General features: G+C 42.2%; 2 protein-coding genes across 2 annotated transcripts in view; both read left to right on the forward strand.

Annotated features, from left to right (window-relative positions):
* The first annotated feature begins 215 nt into the window (after positions 1-215).
* SLC26A8 (solute carrier family 26 member 8) lies at positions 216-20,595 on the forward strand. The gene is given in 15 exon segments (XM_056362003.1): positions 216-292; positions 2,846-2,977; positions 7,222-7,397; positions 8,767-8,916; positions 9,151-9,233; positions 9,595-9,742; positions 10,699-10,812; positions 13,456-13,562; positions 14,964-15,033; positions 15,868-15,960; positions 16,049-16,169; positions 17,036-17,094; positions 17,377-17,730; positions 19,299-19,353; positions 19,482-20,595. Coding segments are annotated over 14 exon segments (1,827 nt in total). The 5' UTR covers positions 216-292; positions 2,846-2,877; the 3' UTR covers positions 19,679-20,595.
* Positions 20,596-20,796: 201 nt separating this feature from the next.
* Positions 20,797-23,465, forward strand: part of SRPK1 (SRSF protein kinase 1) — a 33,246-nt gene continuing 30,577 nt past the window's right edge. The window contains exon 1 of the mRNA XM_056362000.1: positions 20,797-21,058. Coding sequence (XP_056217975.1) covers positions 20,938-21,058 — 121 coding nt within the window. The 5' untranslated portion in view covers positions 20,797-20,937. The remainder of the gene's footprint in view (positions 21,059-23,465) is intronic.

The following is a 23,465-nucleotide window of genomic DNA, read 5'->3' on the forward strand; positions in this document are numbered from 1 at the left end:
CGCCGCCGCTCGCGCGCGCCCCCTCAGGCGGGCGGCTCGCGCGTCCCGCTCCCGCCTTCCCCTCACCTCAGGGCAGGGGGCGGGGGGGGGACGGGGGGGACGGGGGCGCGGTGCCGCGGCCCTGTCACCGCCTTCCCGCCTTGCTTCTCTCCCGCCTACCCCCTCCCCCGGCTCGCTGAGGGGCGGGATAGCCCCGGGAGGTGAGCTGAGGTGAAGCGAGGCGCGGCGGCGGTTCGCTCAGCCGGCAGCGAGCGGGGCGGCGTCGCGGTGAGGGGAGACACTGCCGCTGCAGGTAGGGCGGCTCAGAGCGACGCCCCTACCGCCTGCCCCGCCCCGAGCGGCGCAGCCCAGGCTGGGCCTGGCCGCGGCCCCGCACACGCACACACACACACACACCGCTCCGCCGCCACGGCTGAGCCCAATCGCCTGTCACGACAGCTCTCGCGAGAGCTGAGGCGCTCAGGGCAGAGATGACCCAATATGGAACCAGCGCGGCGGGCTCTCGCGAGAGCGGCGCCGCGGGGCGGGGCCCGGGGGAGGTTGGCGGGTGTTCCCGGGGCTGGGAGAAGGGGGGGGGTGGCCCGGCGTGCACCTGCAGCGCTGCAAATACGCTAAAATTTGGGAATTGCTGCTGTTTTTTCGCCTTTTCGCGAGCCCTGCTTGGCTTTCCTGTGCGGCCCACCTTAGCGTGTGCTTTAGATAAATATTTTAAAAAGGGAAATAGATGAAAAAGCTTTTCTAAGGCAGCATTTCTGCAGGCCCAGGGTATCCTGTTAGGGTGAGTAGCAGCCCGCCATGGAGTACCTTAGGGTAACCGTAGCTCTAGTGCTTCTGAAGTCTTACAAGCCGGTATTAATTGCTCTTAGAAACTTCCTAAGGACACTTTGTTCCCTCCTAGGGGCTTCACGCCAGGAGTGATGAGGAGTGCTAAGCTCTCCCTGCCCAGATTTCCCATTGTCCTGATCTTCCTCTGTGTGTTTGGAGAATAAACTATTTCTTAATACTGTAATAGGCCTTGCAATATCAAAGATCGGTATGTGCTTGCTTTCAAGTACATGCCTAAGACTCAACGAAGGCATGACTTACTGTAACAAGCAGGTTAAGCACGTTTTGGAGTGGAGCCCGTGGTACCTTTACCACATAGTAAGTACAGAATGTCACAGCAAGTAAATAATGTTAAGGATTTGAGTTTAAGGCCACTTAGCTTTTGATCTTAAGCTTGAGGAAGATGCGTCTCGTTAGCAGTGCTGTGCAAGACAGGCACATTTTGAATGGGGTATGGAAGCCTGCCTTTAAAACATTTGGCTTCCCATGTAAAAGCCTTTTTCTTTCCCTGCACAGAGTGGGACCCTGCGCTCTGCTGCTGTGAGTCATCGCTGAAGTCTAAATGCGAACAGCTGAAAGTTACCACTGCTTGCACCTAAAAAGCACACACTTCTGGCGTGCTGGGGGTTTTGTTGCCTTGAATTTGCAAACTCTAGCTTCACGTTAGTTTTGCTTGTTGTATTACCTTGCCTTGAGAAGAGCTGATTGTGCTCAAAGATGTCAGAAACGGCTAAGGCTTCAAAAGCTCGTACTGGGTGTGAGAAGCTAATGAACAAAATTACTCTTGAACTCACCTGTGGAAGACATTGATTTCTCTCTTCTGTCAGAGAGAGAAACTATGCCCTAGGGATGGAGTGTGTTTGAAACTTGCCTACTGCTAGCTCTCTTTGTGATTTAGAACGACCGGGGCATGTGTATGTGTTTGTAGATACGTCTCACAAAACAGTAAGTACTGTGCTGGAGTCCCTGTTGCTGTATTAGCAATAGCAGATCTCAGTGATGCAAAGCACCAGACCTGTACAAACTGATCCTGGTGGTTCAGGAAATGAAATACGAGGAGAAAATGTAAATCCCAATGAATTTTTTTGCAGGTTTTGAGACTTTAAACTTGGATTCAGGATAGATTCACAGCTGCTCACTCACAGCCTTTTTATATTTCCTCTTTTCTTTCTTTGTTCTGCCCATAGCACAAAATTTGTTCCTACATGTCACCACCCTTCTTACATGTACTTTCACTTGGTAGCTCTGGATTTGAATTTTTTTTTTTCTGCCTCAGCTGTTGGTATGACAACTTTGTCACTGGACCTTGACTTACACAGTATTAACTCTGGGAGCTCACATCTTACCTACTCTGAGTGACAGTGACTGAATTCAGATTTCCTTCATGATATTAAAATTCTGAGGAATGTCACTCAGAGATCTTTGGGATTTAAAAACCTGAGTGGTATTAGATACTGATTTTATACAGCAAGCTCTGGCATTTGCAGAGCCTCAGAGTTAGCTGTTCTCTAAGTCTTTTTCCTCCAGGATTGGAAACAAAGAGAATTCAAAATTTTTCCTCAGCTGTGGTAGGTTTATGGAGAAGGACTGTATTTGGTTCCCTAAACATGGGCCTGCTTTTGGGATCACAAAATGGAGGGGATGCACACTGGTCTTTCCTACAGGGTAGGGACAAGGCAAGTTCCAGGAGGACCTGGTGTTCCTGCAACTCATTTGGCAATTGATTTGTTTGCTTTCAATAGCAGCACATCTTTCGTGGATTTCGGTCTCCAGAGGCTTGCTTATCCCTGCTGTAACTACGGGCTTCACAGGAGTTATGTTGGGATGGACTGATCACGTGTCATACTTTTTGGTTTGGTTTTAGTAGGTATTTCAGTCAGTGACTGCTTCTCTCTTGCAGTCTCGCTGCCAAGAAAGAGAGTGTTCACTGTGGTCTCCCACATTTGCTGTTTCTCTGGTTTTAACTGACTGTTCAGAAGGAAAATATGGTGCTTGACAACAATACTGTTGGTACTTACAGGCAACCAAGCAGATTTCAGGGTCCAAAGAGAAATGCAGAGGAGCACTTCCAGGCATACTTTGGAAGAGAACCGTCCTCCACCTTGGGTGGAGTGCTACAAATCCTTCAGGAGAGCAGACAACTACAATGCAGGTGAGTTCTATGCCAGGAATTTATCAGGTGCAAAGGAACTAAGGAGGCTCTTCAAGCCCAAGTGTAAAAAAAAGTTAGTACCACAGCTGGTAATTAAAATGCTGAACTGCACTCATTGATAACCAAAGCAGAACACTCAGTTACAGCAGCTTGCAGCTGAAACGTGCAAGATCACTTTAGCGCTGATCTTTACCCAAGTTGCTATTTGCTATCTGCGAAAGTGTCTGTTCACTTTAGGACTGTGATAGTATGAGGGATACATGCACCGTAAAGAGAAAGTGCCAATAGTTGTAGTTCCCTCCAGTGCTTCCCTCATCCTAGCTGTCAGACACAGGCTCTCATTTGCTTTTTTCTTATTTGTGTATTTTGATACTTTTATTTCATAAATTTCAGGAGCCTTTTCCTGTTCCCTCTTAGCTGAAGACATGGAAAGTTGGATAATGGTACGACTGGGATTGACTGAACTGCTCTGGCATTATTTTGGAGCTATGGTCCTGTGTTCTTTGGGAAGAACGGGTGAGGCTAGGGTACTGATAAAGCATTACTGCTTCCACAGCCTCATTTTCCCATCTGCCAAAATTCTCTTTTGGGTATTATACAAGGAGCAGAAGCATCTCTTCTGCCAAAGGAGCCCTGCAGGCTCACTAGAAGGCGGTCTTTGTTGGCAGCATAGGAGAATTCCTGATGCTCTTCCAGCAAGGCAAATATAATAAAAAATAGGGAGCCTGTTCATCAGCTTCCCTGTTAGTTTTGTTTGACTATGAATATCTCGGTTTTCTTTCTCAATCTTTTTTTGGATTCAGAGTGGACTGTCAGCTGTTATGGCTGTGTAGACTCTATTATAAAGTCCTCCTAAGAAAGTAAATACAAAATCTCTGAATCATCAGTTATATGGGCTTTGTTTCAGCATGTGTGCTGAACATCTACTGAAACTTAAACTGTTGTTTTGAGACCATGGTAGGACTTGAGACTCAAGTCTAGCTATGGGTGAGGTTCCGTAAGGTGTGGTGAGCTAATCTAGCAGCTTGTTGCTGCCAGAAGGGACAGGACCACACAGGGAAAGGGAAGTAGGGGAGCCAGACCTCTCTCATTCTGTGTAACTAGCTCTTACATCAGCTCAGCTGTTTGTGGGACTGCAGCTAAAACGATGGGTCACGTCTGACTTAACACTGCTGTAAAGTAATTTCCTGCTGATAAGTGAAGGCAAGTGGAGCCATAGTTTGAGTTGCTATTGTGTTTTCTCGTTTTCATTCACCATGAAGACTTATCATCAAGATTAATCTCTGTAATAGTGAGATCCTTTAGATTGTGCAATAGCCTTCTGTTCTAGCGCTGTCTTTTTTATATATTAAAAAAAAAATAATGTAAGAAGGAGATTGGATGAAGTTCTGGAGTCAGAGAAACAAAATTACTTGATGGAAAAGGGTGAATTGTGTATAATTATGACATGTGATCTACAGCTAACAGTCTGTCTGTCCAGACACACCTGATGCAATAAAATAAATCTTGCCCAGAGATCAAAGGGAAAATTTTGCTCTAAAGTCATAGCTAATGTTATTGAAAACTTTATCATTGCACTTGATGCTTAATAAGAAAATCTCCGTGTTCCCTCCCCCAGCTCATCATTTAAGAATCATGTCTGCCTTGCTTCCTCATACTCTTTTTTTTTTTTTTTCCCTGTTTCTTTTCCACTTCCGTATCTCATGTGTTTTCTCTGTTCTGCATTTTGTATCCACTTGTCAGCCCAGGGATTTAGCTCTATAGTGTTAACTGGGGTCAGTCCCCACAGCCACTGTTCAAGGCTGCCAGAAGCCTTGGGCAGACACTACATCACTTACATCTGGTTTGTAAGCAGAAAATCACCAACGTTGCCAGGGGATTAAAAAGGGGAAGAAGGAGCCACAGGACTGTGGGGTTAGTTGGAGTTTACCTACTGGAAATTCTGATTCAAAAACATACATGCAAAATAAATCATCTAGGTCCAGTCCTGCTTGCATCTCCTTGTTAAATAATGTAATACAGGAAATTTTGGCTGTGTTTTGGAGGTAGGACAGGTTTGTCTTTTTTTGCCCCCCAGATCTAGTGTTTGCATGGTTTTTTTTCTAGATCAGAACAGGAGGAATCAAAATACCATCTCCTATTTTTCTGTGGTGTTAATGAGGTCAAGTAATTGATGCATTCAGCGCTCTGGGCTCCTGTGCTGACAGACTAGCATATGAATGGCACACAGAGTATTTGCGATTCAGCTGAATGGAATGTAAAGGGAGGGGGGTGCCTATGTAGGATTCATGTTATGTGCCAGCTGGATCTGCGGAAGGCTAATGCCTGTGCGGGCTCACGGTATATGGTGTATGGTGCCTGCAGAGAGCTAACCGTAGCAGTATGGCTCCTGTGCCTGCAGAGCATCAGGCCGTGTGAAAGTGCTGCAGGGAGAAGTGCTTTACAGATTGTAAAAGGCATTGCATATAGCTTAGTTTATCTGATTCTTTTCAGCTTCTCCTGAGGAAGGTGCAGAAAGATCACACTCAAAATGTTCCCTGTCCTGAACTGGCTGTTTTCATATCAGTTCAGAGAATGGATCTTGAGGGATCTACATGCAGGCCTAAGTTCTGGGATGTTTCAGATTCCTCAGGGTAGGCAGAGAGAAAAGAAAAAACCTTCTAGCTTCCTTTGTCTATCATGCTTTTCATAATCTGTCTCCTCTGTGTGTTTCTGTTCTTTCTAATGTTATCAGGTTATGTGGGAACTTGAACTTTGGAAGTTCCTTAAATCGTTAATCTATTTATTTGCATATTTGCAGGAGAACTTCTTTTCTGTAATCAGATGTCACATGGTGTAATTTCAAGGACAGGACACTACTCAAAATATAAACTAATAGCAGCATTTTCCTATATTGCAAACAGAATAACTCGGCCTTTAAAATCCACCTTACAAAACCAGGTCTCTTAGATACTCACCTGCATAGCCACCCCACTAATAGATGGCCTGCAGGAAGAGTTGTTCTGCTTCTTTGTCTAATTTCTAGTTAGCAAGGGCTCGTGTGGTAAAACAACATTGGCTTTTGTCACTAACTGGCCTGTCTTTATCAGGTCCTGAACAACTGGGTTTTTCATAAAGGTGGTCAGGTTTTCATCAGCAAAATTTTACTTAAAAATAGTAACCAAAGACAGAGAGCCTTCCTAATTTGCTTGATTTTAGCAATAGATTTTTTGCTTTTCAGGGCTTTTAGGAATTTGGCTGACCAGGTTGCCTCTGCCAAATACCAATGGCTTCCTTTCTGCTGTCTGCTGCTCGATGATACATGTTATATTTGGGACTTCACATCATATCTCAATTAGTGAGGTTTATTTTGTACTGTGAAATGTTTCTGCAGAACTTAGAGATTAATGTTCAGTGCTGCTTCAAAAAACTGGCACGATGTCCTATCTAACAGGTGGATGTTACTTAGGTGAGAATCCAGACCCCTGGATTCCCAGTTCATTGTTGTTCCACTGCTGCAGCTGACCTGTGGTGAGAATTTCACCAAGTCGGTCAAGTTGCAGCTGCGAGGTGCTTTGTACCCCCGTGATGTGAGCTGACCGAGCTCCTGTATCATCACGGACACCAGTGCAAAGGTGATGGCTGGAGTGTCATGGAGAGTCCTGTGTCTCCTACATGGAGGACCAGTGCAAGCTGCTTCACATTTACCCCTAGGATGTTACTGTGAATCGTGATTTGGCTTCTGGTGTTCCCCACGGTTTTCTATATGCAGTTTCTTGCCATGACTGAACTGTTGATGGGTTTACATTCTTAATTTGTTAAGAAGCTACCTTATTAAAATGCTATTTACATGTGAGAAGGGCCTTCACATTATCATAATAAGTGGGTATGTGGGGCTCTGGCCTCTTACGTAACTTGGCAGTTCCTTCTCTGACTGACTTCATTTTTCAGCCTCTCTGGCAGCTTATTGTCATGCATCCATTTTCTGTGCTTTACATTAAAATCTTTGTGCATGTGACAAACTGAAGACTTTGCTCATAAAATAGGGATCTGAAAATTTCAGGCAGGACTTTGAAAACTTTAGGTACTTACTCAGAAACAGTGAAAATGAATTATATATGTGGATTATATATATGAATGACAATAGACTGTCTCATACTGCAGACTGATGGGGAGGGGAGAGATAGATGTGTGGTTCTAAGGTAAGTCTTTGTTGCAACACCTCAGGCAGTTCTATTTTCTGTTCTCTGTTCTGTTGGTTCCAGGGTCATTCAGCATCCTAAATATGGTGCTGACAAGCATTCTGAAGTCTCATAATTTCAAACAAACATTGTCCTCTAACAGTTCACTGAACAACTTCTCAGACCCGACATTTATGAAAGATTACATGGAGGCCTTCACACTTACCGCATCAGTAACATTTTTGACTGGCATCATTCAGGTAGAAGAAGAATCTATTTTATATCCTCATATATATATGATATATAATGATACATCTTAATGATGTATCCTTATGTGCATTCTTCATACAAATGTAAGGACTGGAACTGCTTGCATATTCTTAGAACAAATACTAAGCTCAGCCCATTTGAATACATATGTTGTGCAAAGTGGAACATGAAGGTCTGTCTCTTCCTGTCATGCTGTCTGAAAAAGATACGATAGGTTAAGATTAATGTGTTCGTGATTAATGTAAAAAGTAAATGGTTATCTGTTATGCTGACCAGTTCTGCATTATGTGGACCCTTAGGTAGTCCTGCATAACTGCACACACTTGATGTAAACTGCTATTTTGGTTTGGCAGTGTCTGACTTTATTGTGCATAATGCAAATAGCATGTTCAAATAGCTATCCATCATGTATGGCAAGGAAGAGTCATGCTCTTCAAATATGAAAACAAGAAGGACAGGTTTAGATAATTATATCGCATCTCACTTCTCGTTTGTTCCATACAGTTGCTGCTAGGCTGCTTTTGCCTGGGGTTTGTAACAACAGATGTGCCGAAGACTCAGTGATGCTTACCTCACTGCAGCAGCGCTGCATGTCATTGTGTCACAGTTTACCTTTATTTTTGACATCATGCTTGACTTCCCTAAGAGGCCCCTGGAGATTTTCTATGTGAGTCAATCCATTATTAGTCGAAGAAATACATGCTTCTTGGAAGGGAAAGAAAAGAACACCTTCAGAAATTGAAGGCAATTTCAATCTAAGTCAGTTGCTAAGGGATATTTGTGCAAGTCTCAGCTGTGGTTTACTTCACCTTCCTGTTGCCTTGAACAGTGTTTGGAGCTTATTGTGTTACATGCAAGAAGAAAAGTCTGTGCATATTTTTAATTACTTATGTAGCTCTATTATATATTTTCAGCATGTCTGTAATTGTAGTAAAGCAAAGGAAGGAGAAATAGGTACTTTTTTTCCTCAATAGGTCGTCATGGGCAAGCTGTTGGGCACACTGTATCTTTGTCATATCTGTCAAAGAGGCAGCAGACTCCAAGCTAAAGACAAGTTAAAGCTAATTCATCCTGATTTACTTTAATAATGTCAACCAGGCAACTTCAGAGAAAAGTAGTGTAAAAGAGAGAAGAAGGATGGTACTAGGTCTGAGCTGTTTGTGGCAGTGTTTTCTCTGCAGATACCAATAGAAAAGTTAGGGTTTTTAAATATTGTTTTGCATCATTGTTCTTCTAACTGAAGATACCACCATAGCAGAAAGGGTGAGTTGCAAATGTCAGGGCAACCTATGTCAGTCTCCTGGAATATAAAAATAGTTGTATCTGACTCTGATCCTGTCTATGATGATTCTTTTTCAGAATCTATTTCATTGCATCCTGGCTCTCCCAAAGGCTAATGCAACCAGCATACTGCTATTTTTGCTCAGCGTGGCCACACTACAACTCAGTACATCTATCGTGATAACTTAGAAACATATTCCTATTGCATTTCCTATGGAACTTCTCTTGGTAAGTGATCTTCAAAATGCCATTGTGATAACTGAAGTAACAGAGAGTATAATATACTTTATTTCAAAAAACATTTCACATATTACTTCAAAATGCTGTTACTTTCACACACTGAATCTGTGCTTAAGTCCTTTAAATACTCCTGCAAGATTAACTGTCTTTAGATGGACTGTGTACAGTTTCAGGAGCAAATGCTGTATAATCTCTGGTATTGCTTCTTGTTTTCTTTCCCAGATTATCAGAGTCACCATTATTTCTAACCGCATTCATCTGCATGCTGAATCTAGTAGTGCTGTGATCAGTATGATTCCTCAGAGGTTAGTTATCTATGCTGTTTACCAAGTCATACTTTTGAGGTACGAAAGAGATGCTTCAGCCTGTTCTTGAAATCTGACATGGGCTGGCTTTTACTGGGAAGCACAGCTAGAGGAGTAAGTGTTCAAGAATTTAAATTGCATCTGTCCAAGCACATGCAGTTTTCTGTATTAGATTCAGGTTTCATTAGTACACAAGAAAAAGGAATTTGGGAATTTGCTTTTTTATTGTCAGGTGGATGTCTTACAGATTGAGAGCATCTCCTGTGGGGTGCTGGATGCCTCTGGTGACAGTCCTGGGCTTGAAGTTAATGTGGAGAGAGCTCAGAACGGGTCTAAACTTATCTGTTCTCTGATCCTGTAGGTTTCTGCCTCCTACACCACCAGATTTATCAAACCTGAGCAAGCTCATACTGCATGCCTTCTCCCTTGCTATTGTAAGCTATTTCCTTCTTGTTTTTGTTGGGGAGAAGTACGCTTCACTTCACAACTACAATATTGCCAGCAATCAGGTAAGAACAAAACTACCGTACTTCCTAGGCCAAGAAGCAAGCTGAACTCAACTTGCAACGCCACTAACTATCTGACAGTGGTAGAAATGTAAGGATGGAGTGAATGTGCCAGATGATGGTTTTGTAGCAACTTGTTATCCTTCCCTATGGAAAGTGGATGTTTTAAGCCAATAATGTGAAGACCAAAACATGGCCACCTTTAGCCAAGAGGCCTTTTTATGTTCCCAGTGATTGGGGTGAACCTCACACACACATAGTGCTGCGGCCGATCGTTGAGGACCATTGCTGCCATGAATCCATGAGACTACAGAAGCATGATAAATTAATAGCTGAAATTGTATATGGCCAGAGCAGCCGTAGTTCTTCTCTATATGTGGCTACTATCCCGCTGTATGGATTCTCTGCCCAGAGTGATTCCTCTGAGAGGCTTTCAAGCTAAAACTGTTTAATTCCCTGTGTGATAGACTTAGTAAGCATTAGGTGTTTTGCACTGCTCCATGTTTAGCTTGTTGTGATGGCTTTGGATCTTTACTGGAATGGAACTAAGCCACTAAGGAAGCTGCCCTGACTTCTTGAAGCCTCTGGGGATAAATACGAAGGGAATGTCTTTTCCACTCAGCTTTTGTCCAGGTCTACTATGCTACACACTGAGATTTGCCACATGTTAGCTTGAAGGTCAGTGCTTCATAGCTTTGGCGTTCTAAGTGGATTTCTTTGAAAGAAGGGACTGAGTTTTTGGGTCCATGAGATCCTCAGCTGTGAAAATTGTATGCCTTTTAAGAGAGCTCATTTAACCATGGGGCACCTTGCTTTCGAGAAGGTTTCCTGAGCTTAGCGACACAGATGAGCAACCAGCAAGTGTGAACAAAAGGAAGGGAATTCCTGATAAACTATTTCTATGAAGGCAAGTAATTCGTTTGGGGTTTTCTCAGCTTCCTTCTGTTTCTGTTTTACAGGAGCTAATAGCTGTGGGGCTATGCAATATTTGCAGCTCATTTTTCAAAAGCTTTGTTGTCAGCTGTGCTATTTCTGAAACCATCATTCGAGAGAAGACGGGTGGAAGAACACAGGTGAGCTGGGCTGGATTGGTTTAAACTTCCAAATCTTCATCTGAAATCACTGTATGCCGAGTATAGGCTGACATTTAATCTAAACAATTTGTGAGAGATAAAAGTTACCCATCTTGCAACGTGAATTCAGATACCCTCTCTGTGTTGTTATATTATGTACTATATTTACATGATATTTACAGCACATGATGTGCCATGAAGGAAGCTGAGGTCCTGTGGGGAGAATAGGGTATGTTCATGCAGTTTAAAACTGTATTTTAGTGAATATACCCAAAAAGCCAAATGGAAGATTGTTCATGCACCCTTCATTCTGCCACTTCTTGCTAACTCTTGAGTACTTAGTGATCTTTTGGGTTTTTAGGGGGAGAGTCTAATATGTAATAATGTTTTTATCATGCCTCTTAACTGAATGTCTGTACATGCTTCACTGCAGCATAGAAATAATTCTATTTAATACAGAGTTGATTCCAAAGTCTGACTTGCAAGAGAAGTATCTTATTACTCAGGAGAAATTTTCAAACCAAAATCCTGCATTGCATTGTTCTGTTGTGCCTAAGAATAGTCTGTTAAGGCCAAATTTATATTTACAGAAAACTCTTTCAGCTTGAGTATTCTAGAACTTGCACCATGCATTGCAGCATACCTGTGGCCTCTGTTAATTGTCTGCTGGTTATTTCTCCCAGGCAGTGGTGGTTCGTGGGCCATGCCTACTGGTTTAGAGCAGACAAGTAAGTAAATGGCTCTGTCAGGCCTCTAATAAAGTGTTCCTGTTCAGTTAGCAGCAGTGATTGGAGCATCTATGATGCTGGTTGTTGCACTGAAACTAGGACACTTTTTCCAGATGATGCCTAATGTAAGTGACCCTGAAATAGTTATGGCAGCAACCTACTTGCTTCCTAAAGATAAAATGAAAATAGAGTTTCTAAGCATAATGTGAAGACTTTTCTGGTATAGTTAAGGATTATATCATGCTCTAGAGTTAATTGTTTTCAGAGATGCACCAAACCAAAACAAGTACTTTAAACTCTCCTAAATTTCAGCAGGATAACATATTAGCTAACGAATATTGCATCTCTCTCCAATCTCCCACTGATCAGTACAAGCTAAAATTCATTGGCTAAAACTGGATTGAAATTTCACTGCCAGCCTCTGTAATTTAAACATTGTATTTCAGTTTTGGTTTCACACCTTCCAAGCTTTTGCACACTTCTATAAAAAAATTCATGAGTTTCTCTCTTGCATCAGTAGAAGTAGCTCCAAGTCAGGTGATTCAAAATCTTTAAAGTAAAAAAAATCTTCCAAATAGAAACTTGGGTTTAGTTTCTGTGATTCTAGCTTGGTCTTTGAGGTTTATTTTAAAGCCATATGGACTCCTAAACTTCCTTCTGTGGATTTTGCATTGCCAGTACAAGAAATATAAACATTTTGTTATTATAGATTATTCAGAGTACTCAGTTTTCTGCTTTTCCCTTAAATTTTTATCTAGACTTTCCTTTTTTTTTCCCTGTTTTTCTTAGGGAATCACTGACAGAGCATTACTTCCTGATTTTTTTCCTGGCCTCTTTGTACAATGGGAGAATTAATCCCTTTCCCAAAACTAGCTGACAAAAGAGAATTTAACTATCTACTTCCCTTTGGTCTCCTTTTCTTTGCCAAAAGGCTGTTTCAACAAATGGTGTCAAACAACTTCCTAAATCTGGCAATGAACTATGCATGCTAATTGAAACCATTCTTTGAAACAGCAACTCATAATTCTGTAGATAGTGTTGGCCTTTCTCGTAGTGCTGCCGGAGGCATGGGGATTCACTAAAGAACACTGTAATGGAAACTACACATAGCATTTCAAGAGGAAGTCCAGTTGTATTGGCAGAAGCGATTGTGAAATCAAACAAGAAGTTATATCCTAGTTTCATGCTCATTTACAGTTCAGAGAACTGTTATACGTATCTATACAAACCATGGAAATAAAGCTATTACAAGGTTTTAATTTCAAGCAGTTTGTTTTTCATGGATGTCTGTTCCTTGGCATGTTTGTGGTTGCAAGCAAAAATTAACCAGATAATAATAGATGCTATTTTTCTGATTTGTACAGGGTATACTAGCTGCTATTGTGGTATTTAACATGCTTCCTTTTCTTGAAAAATTTCAGGACATCCCCATCCTGTGGAGATGGGATAAGTATCATTTTGTAAGTGACAAAAAAAGCCACCTAGGATTTAGAATGTGTTTTAAAGGGAGAAATGGATGTTTTGGGAGGGCAGGGCAAAGCAGGGAAATACAGGGGAAACTGAATATTGTTGTTGCTTCTCAGATTCCCAAAGAAGGAAATTGTCTAGCTGCCATCCAGGGCCACATTCTCATGTCAACTCTTATGCAGGATTTCTCATAAAGAGAAGGAGCCCAATGTGATGTGTTTTTTCCTGATAATTGAAGCTCTGTTAAAAACTCTGGAGATTTGAACAGTGATTTGTGATTGTTCTTTGCAACTGCTTCCAGGACTGGGTTAGTCTAGGTATACCAACAAAGCTTTTCACATGCTACCATTTCTAGTCTTTTCTATTGTCTGCAATTTGCAAATGCTGGGGCTGAGTTGGAGGTCATTTAGCATCTTTTTACTGCTCATGTTCTGTCTCTTGTTCAAAGGTTATTTGGCTTGTAACTTTTGCTGCAGTGGTTTGTTTTGGTCTTGATGTCGGTTTAGTGATCGCCATGGGATTTACCTTCTTCATAATCACCATTAGATCACACAGGTACTTGTAACTTTTAAAACAAAATACTAGTTTTTCTTAGAGTTGATATTTTAGAGATAGTTATACACTTGACAGTGAAAAGGCTGTTTCATGTTTGTCAACACTTCAGTCAGGTTATTCTGGAGCTTCCCTAATGCTATCCCAAACCAGTAATCTGAGTTTATGGGCTCTGGATTGATCCCTTCTGCTGTTGAGGACTGCTTATTGTGGTGTAGGCATCAGCCAGGAGAGACGATCTGTATAAACACTGCTTTAGGGATAAAATGAGATGTTGTGCCTTAATTTCAAATACATTCCTCAGTCTTCACTGCCATTTACCAAGTTGCTTTATCTTTTCCATAAACTCGGTTTGTGATAGGGGAGGGAGGTTACATCAGGCACACATTACTCAGTTTATTAGCTCCTAATCCAAACAGGAAAATAATTCATAAATCCAAGCCACACCTCCTGAGATTTACCATGATAGGGAGGTGTTTGTCTGAGTAGATCGAAGCCTCTAGAATAACATGGACAGAGATCGGAAGTAACAGCTGCTGCAGATATTCAGCTGCTTGTGGTCTGATCCAGAGTGGCTCTGAAGGAATACCTTCAGGAAGAGTTTCAGTTGATGTCTGAAACTCTGCTGTTATGCTCTTGGGTTTACCTTGGGGTTCAATCAGCTTTGTGAAAGGGCATTTCTGCAGCTGCTGTTCTGTTAAGTATCCCTGATGTCCATACTACTTTCAGGATATATAACCACTTGTCATTCTACCAGTGAAAGCATTATGCCAACAACACTCAAAAAAGCATGGGGAGTTATCTGCAAACCGATTGCTTTGAATAGAGTGTGTTTGACAAGTTTTCCATACATCAGAGTCCACTGCCTTCCAGTTCAGCAACCAGCCAGCCACATATTTGTTACACCCATGCCCTGAACTGACCAGAACCTGCCCCAAAACAATGCAGAAAAGCATGGTACCCCAACCAGGATATTCTCCTTCGAGGCAAACCCCTGCATTAATGCTGCTAGACGACCTCTGGATCAAACCTAGCCTGTGTGCAGCCAGCTCTAAGCACAAGTTACAGCTGCTTCAACCTGTCTGTGTGGATGTATCTTTGAGGGCAGTGGGGAGACAGAGAGGGAACACGCTTTCTAGCATAATAACAATAATCCAAGTGTTCCAGCGCTAGAAATGAAACATCATACATTCTTGAGGACACCAGTGTAGCTGGGGGCTGTGCTTGTGTACTGCTCCCCTACTCAAAGAACCCTAATTATGAGTGAATAACTTTTTGTACTCATACTCTCTAAGTTACAGTTGGTGTATCCAGTGATGAGGAGAGAAATACGGAGATCTAGCTTTTGGGAACAGATGGGTTTTCTCTGTTCTCTGTGAAAACCTAATAAACATCTTGTTTCAGAAGGAAGATGATGGTGCTGGGACAGATTCCAAACATGAATATTTATAGAAGTTTATCCGTCTACAGAGCCGTAAGAGGAAACAAAAAACCAAATGTTCAATCTCTCTGTGTAATCCAGCTTCTTCCCTTAAATGCCTGGGAGGTGACCATTCAGACTCAGTCCATTTGATTCAAAACTTAGAAAACTGAAGAATGCTGAAGTGTCTGTAGTGTGAAGGGATTCAGACACCTAGCTTGGCCTGCTTGGGCCCCATGAAGCTCCGTGGGTTGGTCTGTGCTGTCCCCATGGTAGAAGCTGCGCTGCTGTCACTTCCACAGCTCTTTGGCATTTTTTGCTGACCTGCTTTTCTTAGTCTGGTTTTGTCCACTCTGCCTGTGTTTTCACAGTAACAGCTGTGCACGTGCTAGACTGACTCACAGGTTTTCCCGGTGATGGGGAAATAGGTAGGGCACGGGCCTTTTGAACACATTATTTTCAAGACTGCACCATACAGAGTTAAGCAATATAGAAGTAGGGAGCTTTGCCACATGGGTACATTCCCAAAGCTATGCTGATGGATTTGCAAAAATCAGAATAATTTAAGGGCATTACTAAGACAAAGGTATATTGTACGTTTTCTGTAATGAGCATTACAAATAATTTGGCTTGGTTTATATTAAAGCAGCCAACTGTCATCTGTGATAGATCTGCTGGAGGTATGTTTTTAATTGCAAGAGAAGCAGATTAGTTTATGGCAATTAGGTCCATGTTGCCAGTGCCACGGCCAGTGTGTAGTGTAGCCAACAACGTCACCAGACAAAACTGTCCTGAGGGTAGGACCTTGCAGACTGCAACACAGGCAGGAGGGGGAAAAATAGCTTCTGCCAGGTACAACCCTCACAGATAACAACTTCTGTGTTACAGGTAAGGGAGATTGAAGGTATCAAAATCTTCCAATGTTGTTCTTCCATCTCTTTCGCAAACATGAATCACTTCAAAACCTATTTGTTACACAAGGTAAATGCCAGTTTTTCAGTCAGTGGAAGTTTCTAAGAGCCTGCCTTAGGGAGATAAAAACTCTAATAAAACTGCCTTTATTTTTCAGACGGACATGAAAGCAGTGCCTCTAGATGAAAGTGAAGGGAGGGCTGGAGTGGAAAGAAAAGACCTTAAATGCTCTTGCGTCTGTCATCCAGTTCTACCACCACCTAGGATCAGCTTTAAAAGTGTGTTTACCTAGTCTGTTTGATTGAGATGCCTCGTTTTATGTTACTGAGGACAATGTTCTTAACTTGCCAGTACTGAAAAAGCTGTAAATGTTTATATAAAGCATATGTGTATTTGCTGTATGAAAATAGGCAAACATTACCACTGTATTTCTTTACACATACTTTATGTGATAGAGCAATAGTAGCTCAGCTGGCTGGCTGAATTAACTGGCAGTTGAAGTATTCATCATATCCTCTCCTCAGCTGAAAGAATTAATTTTGTCAGGTTCTTCAGTGAGGATTTTCTCCTTTTTCCCATAGAACTGAGAGAGTTCCCTTGCTTATAAGGAATTTGTTCCACTGCCAATACTGCCAAGCGCAAGTGCAAAGTACCTCAAAGGCAGCTACAATTATCATGAGAGCATTTCTCATCTTTACTATAACTGGCCACTGTGCCTCTTCTAGAGTCACTTGTATCCCTCTTTATCTGAATTTTCTGAATTGTCTTAGACAATGGACTGTCTTCAGAAGATATTTTTCAAGCAGTTATATGTGATTTGTAAAAGCCATTGTATGAGAAATGGGTTGAAAGACAGTGGTTTGGGAAACATAAGTGGCACCAAGGTGCTTAGGAAGTGGAAGTGATAGGTAATTTAACATCATCTTCTGAAGTACAAAAATGCAGAGAGTGAATTTTCCTTTCTTGTGTTATAAAAAGGAAAAAAACACATTTGGAACTATGAAGAGAGAGAAAATGTGACCAGCTGCCATACAAGAAAGTAGATGAATCAAAGGCCTGCAGAACTCAGCCAGTAAGGGTCAGCTTACCGTTGCTCAGAAATGCAATGGCCATGAACAGTCTTTTTCTTTTTTGTTCCTGAAAGGTGGAAGTAGCAAGTCCGAGTCCGGTATCACAGGCCATTTCAAAGTGTGGAAGAGTAAGGTACCACTGTACTGTTTGGTGGCTGAAAACACTCTGCTAACCACATCTGAGGCTTGCCTAAGTCACCTGCTACTTTGCATGCTCTTGTGGCTTTGTCCTATGTTTAGTGTTAGCTCAGTTGTGTTTTTTTACCATGAGAGAAGGAAATATCATATTATTTACAGTGCTGTCTTACTTGCAGCAAAAAGTTTTCCACCTCCTGGACCTGTTCTTCCAATCACTTTTCCACCTCCTGGACCTGTTCTTCCAATCACTGGTATACTCTCCCATTTTCCATCTTAGATACCATGTAGAGAGAAGCTGGTGAAGCGACGTCACGCAGACAGCAATTCCTCTTCAGTTAATCTGGTACATTGGTCAAAGTATGGAGACAAACTCAGCTCTAGGACACTGTTGATGGGAGCAGCCAATGCACAGTGTACGTCCCCAGGCTGTAACAGGACACTTAGGACTGAAAAGAACGAGGATGAAAGGCGAAGAGGCGGCCGTTCACCAGGCTCTGCAACAGATAATTCCTCAGTACAGTTACATCAGGCAGAACAGCCAAGGCATTTGCCGTGCCCAGTTCACACCATTATTTTAGACTTCAGCATGGTGCAGTTTGTGGATTTGATAGGTTCCGAGTTACTGCAACAGGTAAGCAACCTAAGAGCACGTAAATGTGAAACCTGGTCTACCTGATGTCTTAGCTTCCCTGTTAGCCTAAAATGTCCTGCTATATAACAGTCTGCACACCTTCCAGGTGACCTTTAAGGGTGCAAGATTTAGCTATCGAGTTTCAGAAATTAATAGATTTCCATAAAACCACTTCTTTTAAAAACAAAAATCCCACTCTTCATACAAAGGACATGCAAAAACGTATCCTCCACTGTGACCAGTTATAGAATCATGTAAACTAAAGCCACATGTATAAAAATGTCTGCTTTTGTTTTTTTTCCATTTTGGCAGTTTACTTTTTCTTCTGGCTGGATGCTTTAAAAAAATGCTCTTCTTTCAAAGTGTTTCAAAGTGTGTCCCAAGTAACAAGCGACAGGACAAGAAGAAATGGCCTCAGGTTGCACCGGGGCAGGTTTAGGTTAGATACTGGGGAAAATTTATTCACTGAAAGGATGGTCAAGCATTGGAACAGGCTGCCCAGGGAAATGGTGGAGTCACCATCCCTGGAGGTATTTAAAAGACTTGTAGATGTGGCACTTGGGGACGCGATTTAGTGGTGGCCTTGGCAGTGGTGGGTTAATGGTTGGACTTGATGATCTTAAAGGTCTTTTCCAACCTAAACGATTCTATGATTCTACAATGTAAAACTACCAGCTGTCTTCTCCTAGAGTGATTTTGTTGTTATTGCTGACTACCTAATTAACCTTTTCTTTGAAGTATGCCTTGAACTTTTAAGTTTTCAAGTGGGGAGCCTAGCCAATGGAGATATATATTTAGCAAAAATAAATTTAATGTAGCTGTGCTTCTCAGAAAGATACAGTTCCAGATGGATTCTTAGTCAGCTTCCTCAGACTCTGCAGCTCAGCTTCAAAAGGTTTTTGTTTAATAACAGGTTAGGCTAACACCTATTGGGAATAATTGTGGACTGAACTGATGTCCCTAAAAGCCTTGAAGATTTATTTGCCACCTATTAAATGACCCTTCCATTGGGAAAGACAGGTAAAATCAGTCCTTCCGGATTCCTTCTGGCCCCATATTTTGAAATTCTGTGATTCTCTGAAATAATGGGTTTCATTGCCTTTTAAAAAACAATTAACTGCTTTGAGATCTTTTCATTACAAAGGGTTAGGCATTGAGAACATGGTGAGAATCTACTCTGAACTCTGATTCCTTTAACACTAAGTTGATATATCTAAAAATGTTGAACATGAGAATTCAGACAACCAGAATTACAGGTCACACTTGCAAATATAGGTTCCTGTTCTTGTTTACACATGGGCCTGGCATCTGCGTACAGAGAGATGTTTCAAGTTTTTCTGTTCCTGTGAGAACTTTTTGTTTAAGTGAAGTAACACAGTGTGCTGTGTAGCGTACTGCAGGAGGGCCAGCATGTGCTGAACTCAAAAACAGGATTTGAGATACCAGAACAAGGGGTTTCTTCAGAGATAAAACACTACGAGGGATGTTTTCCCTGTTTATGTTTTCCCCTCTAGTGCACTTGTATAACACAGAATTGCTCTAATGCCTGTATTGAATTCTTTCCACAGATCATACATATGTTTCACAATATTGGCCTTACAGTCCTTATAGCTGGCTGTCACTGTGAGTATAGTATTTGTTTACTAATTGACTTGTCTCCAAGGATAAGTTTTAAACTTAAGTGGAATGTTTTAGCTGTGCTGCCCAGTGGGATTTTGCTGCTTTATTTATTTTCCCCCATTTTTTTATAGTCTCTGTGATAGCAGACTTTGAGAAGAGTCATTTCTTTGACAGCTGTATCACCAAAGAAAGGTTCTTTCTAACCCTTCATGATGCTGTGCTGGCTGCTTTGGACAAGCATCAAAAGCCAGATGAGCTAGGACCTACTGCAAAAGAGTTTGCTCAAGAAGCACTAGCTGAACAGCAGAAGGTAGAATATTTAGTTTAACATTTAAGCCTCCATGTTGTTAAATTGTCCTGTCAGTAGCTTAAATCTTGTCCTGTGGCTGAGAAAAGGGGGGCAGAGCAGATGCTCTTTTGAATTCTCCAGTTTTTCACAGGTACTTGCCTTTTTACAATGGATCGATAATCCAATTTGTTTCTTTGAATCTTCTGTTCCTGTTTGGGGAAAGGCATCTTTGTGTGCAGGCTGGAAAGGCATCCAGCTGAGTTTTGCGACAGGCAATGACTTTGTTGCATTTAAAATTGTTTCCATTTTTCTGGCAGAGGAAGGACCCTGCCAGGGCAGAGCAAAAGCTCCAGACTTTTTATTTCCAGATATTACCGCGCCAGCTCCCTTGGTGCTGATGAGGAAAGTGAAGGACAGTGCTAGCTTGATTTCTGGAAGAACTGAAGTTTTATGCACATGCTCTTTCTGTCAGTACTCTGCAATTTTTAAGCTCACTGGCTGTCTCAGCCAAGTTTGAATAGGGCAGACTGTTGCAAGTTCCAGGAAAAGCCCTTGTTCTGAGTGGAAGATTCCAGTAATTGCCCCACCTAGGGAAAGAACCTAGCCTTGGCTAATCATCCGATGCATGCTGCCAGGCTGGGGTGCTATAGCTGCAGGAGGTGAGGATTAAGGCAAAAATTTATCCAAATCTGCAGGAAAACAGGGTTCTTGAGTTCTGCCTCTCATGGAACAACTTGTTTAACTCTCTTATCTTGGCATTGTACAGAATAGTCTAACACAAGGGTATTGACCTTTCGGACTCCCTCCCCCATAGAAAAAACTTCAAAGACTGAAGGTGACAGTATATATTCACCCAGTCTCCATTTAATGGACATGGTCAGGAGGGTTGGGAGCAGGCAGGAGGTGACAATGGTTCCCCAAGAGCCCACTTGGAGATGAGGCTGGGCTGGGTGTGTGGATGGGACCCACAGCAGCTCAGTGATGTCAGCTTTGACGGTCCCTGCTAGCTCATTTCCTTGGCAGCTGGGGACTTGGACAACCCTGTGCTCCCATGCCAGCATGACCCTCTCGCTGCTTATGTTGCCTTGGTATGGGAACTACACTTGACTGGCTCAACAGATTGGCCACCCTTGGTCTACAGTAACATTTGTGTCCATTTCAGGAACAAAGTTTGCTCTTAAAGAATAAAGCTTTTTTCTTTGCAAAGAACTCTGACAACAAACTTCTGCTTGAAGAGCCAGTATCAGATATCTCATGTTCAGCCCAGAATAAAGCAGAGCCAAGCTCTCTCCAGCAGTATGATACTCCACCCCTTCAATCGGATTTCCAGGACCCAGGCTGGGGGAAGACATGGAAGTATACAAGGAATCCCTGAACTGCAACTGTTGGGGAACTGGGATTTCAGTAGAGAGGAGAAAGGTACAGTTAAGCAACAGTTCTAGCAATTCTTAATCAGCCTTTGATCCTCTTTTTATTTTTTCTGTTCCAGAGTTCTTAAAATAGCCTGACTAATGCCTCCAGTAATTCTGTTGTTCTAAACAAAAAGCAACATTTATGTTACTGCTTTCAATTCAAACAGATATGCTACCCAGCAATGCCAAAAGCAGGGAAATTTCAATGTGTAATTCCTAGGTTTGTAGCTAATTCTAGCAAATTATTTGCTCTTGTTTTCTGAAATTCTGTAGAAGTTGAAATGTCCTAAATTAGCACTTCTTATTTATTTATTGCTTGCTAGTAAGTAAAATCAATCTGCCATATTTCAAGAGATTGCATGCAGGCAGTTTCATTATTTTTAGATGTATTTAGAATGATGTGAAGCTTCAAAGAAAAATTTTATTATTATTCTTCAACACTGTGCTGAAGTTGATATTATCTGCACTAACATAACATGGTGTCCGTCCACTATTTCTTCCTCGGTCCCCTTCTAATCCACCAGAACTAAATCGCAGTAAACAATAGAATATTTTTTTCTTGGTTTTATAGTCCTTTATTGAAGTAGTGAAGAGTGGAGGAAAGTAATCACTTCGTTCTGAAAAGGCAGGAGAATTGTAGCCTTAGATACAGTTAGCACTTGAGGGGAAAAAAATCAGCTTAGTTATATTTTCTGTAGATCAGCCATAGAGTTCGATGCAGTAATACCAGGACAGAGGTGTGAGCTGGGTTTCCACTGAAAGCAGAAGCATTTCACTATAGCAGCGATGCACATTACAAGGCTTCACCGTGACCTCGTCTGGGGGACGATCCTGTAGCACAAATTCCCTAGTGTGAAGAGCTGCAGGTGAATTGACTTCAGATGAGTGGCCAGCACTGTGTGTACATGCACCATTCCGACCATGTTTTGGGGCAAAGCCTGGATGTGAATGGTGGATCCTTTGTGCACGGATCCTGTGCTCTGGGCTAAATTCGTTAACGTGGAGAGCTCTAACTTTTGCTGCTGGGCATTGTGTGGTTTCTGAATGTGCAGTAACAGCAAGGTGGCTCCTCTGAATTCTGCTGCTCCTGGCTGCTAAATTTAAGCAATGATAAGATGGCTAATAGGAATATTAATATTAAACTATCTGTAATGTATTCCAGTGAGTTCCTCTAAGGTTTTTTTTCAACTTTTCCATTTAAATTCATATTGCTTCCAAGCAGTTTCTAGAGGGAAGCCACAGTACCACGTCTGTAAACTGCAATGGTAAAGGATTTTAGTGAACATTACTGTGTGGAGTTGCTTACTGTAGAGGAAACTGAGTCCTGGAACCCTCATACCTTTTGGATTGGAAGACAGGAAAAACTGAAAGCTGAAATGGTATTGAGTAATTCTCAAACCACATATGCTTCCCTACATTGTTTTGGACAGTGGCTTCACGCCAAGCTCCTCTCAGCTCTGTTCAAAACAGTAATACAAAACCCATGAAAAGCATAGCCCTGATTTCCAGGTTCTGTTGGCTCTCCTACAGCAGCCTTGATTTAAGACGAAATGGCATTCCTAGCTGTTGGCACCATCGAAAGTCTCCATTGCAAACTTAAAAAGTTTTGGTTTTTTCTTTTTGCTTGTTCAGCCAAGTTCCAAATCTTTCCTTCCTACCCCCACGACTCTGCAAAGTTGAGCACCAGGGGACAACTCAGACGTCAGTATGTTAGCATTCAAATTATGGGTATTCATGTTGCAAAACAAATATCTCACTGAGAGGAAGTCCAGAAAATCCTGATCTTTTTCCCTCACAGCTGTGCGGTACCGTAACTCTGCTCCCGCATAAGTACACAAGGCTTCTGTGTTTAGCCGAGCGCAAACCCCTGGACACAAGCTGTGAAGTGACAAAGCACGTACTTTATGGCCAAGGACTCCACCTATACCTCTAAAAAACCACAGAAGTCACAGAGTTCAAAGGCCTGCCTGTAATCATGGGGTTGTAGGCAGCTTGACGTTCTCACCTGACCTAGTTGCAACAACTACAGTTGTTTTGTGCACACAGCAACTTTTTAATGTCCTTCCTGGCTACTGTGATGGCACAGGGTTTTCCTAGCAAGGCACGCATGCTGCAGAAGCCCAGGCAGCTCTCCCACTGCATTAAGAGGACAAAGATGCCCAAACATACATTATCATTGCAGACGGTACAAATTTGTCTTATTAACGTACTTGCCTGGTGCAGAAATGGGTGCAGAAGATATAAAGCAGCTGAGGAACCTCGGGAGTCACACAGAGCGTGGCAGCAGCACTTCTTGGGGCCACGCTCTGCGGTGTGTCACCCTATGCAGGAAGCTGGGAGGAAGGACCAGATAAACCAGTTAGGTGTGGGCATCATCGTTTGGGGGCATTTATTCTGCTTTAAAAAAAAGCCAT

This window comes from Falco biarmicus, chromosome 16 (assembly GCF_023638135.1).
Source record: "Falco biarmicus isolate bFalBia1 chromosome 16, bFalBia1.pri, whole genome shotgun sequence".
Taxonomy (NCBI): Eukaryota; Metazoa; Chordata; class Aves; order Falconiformes; family Falconidae; genus Falco; species Falco biarmicus.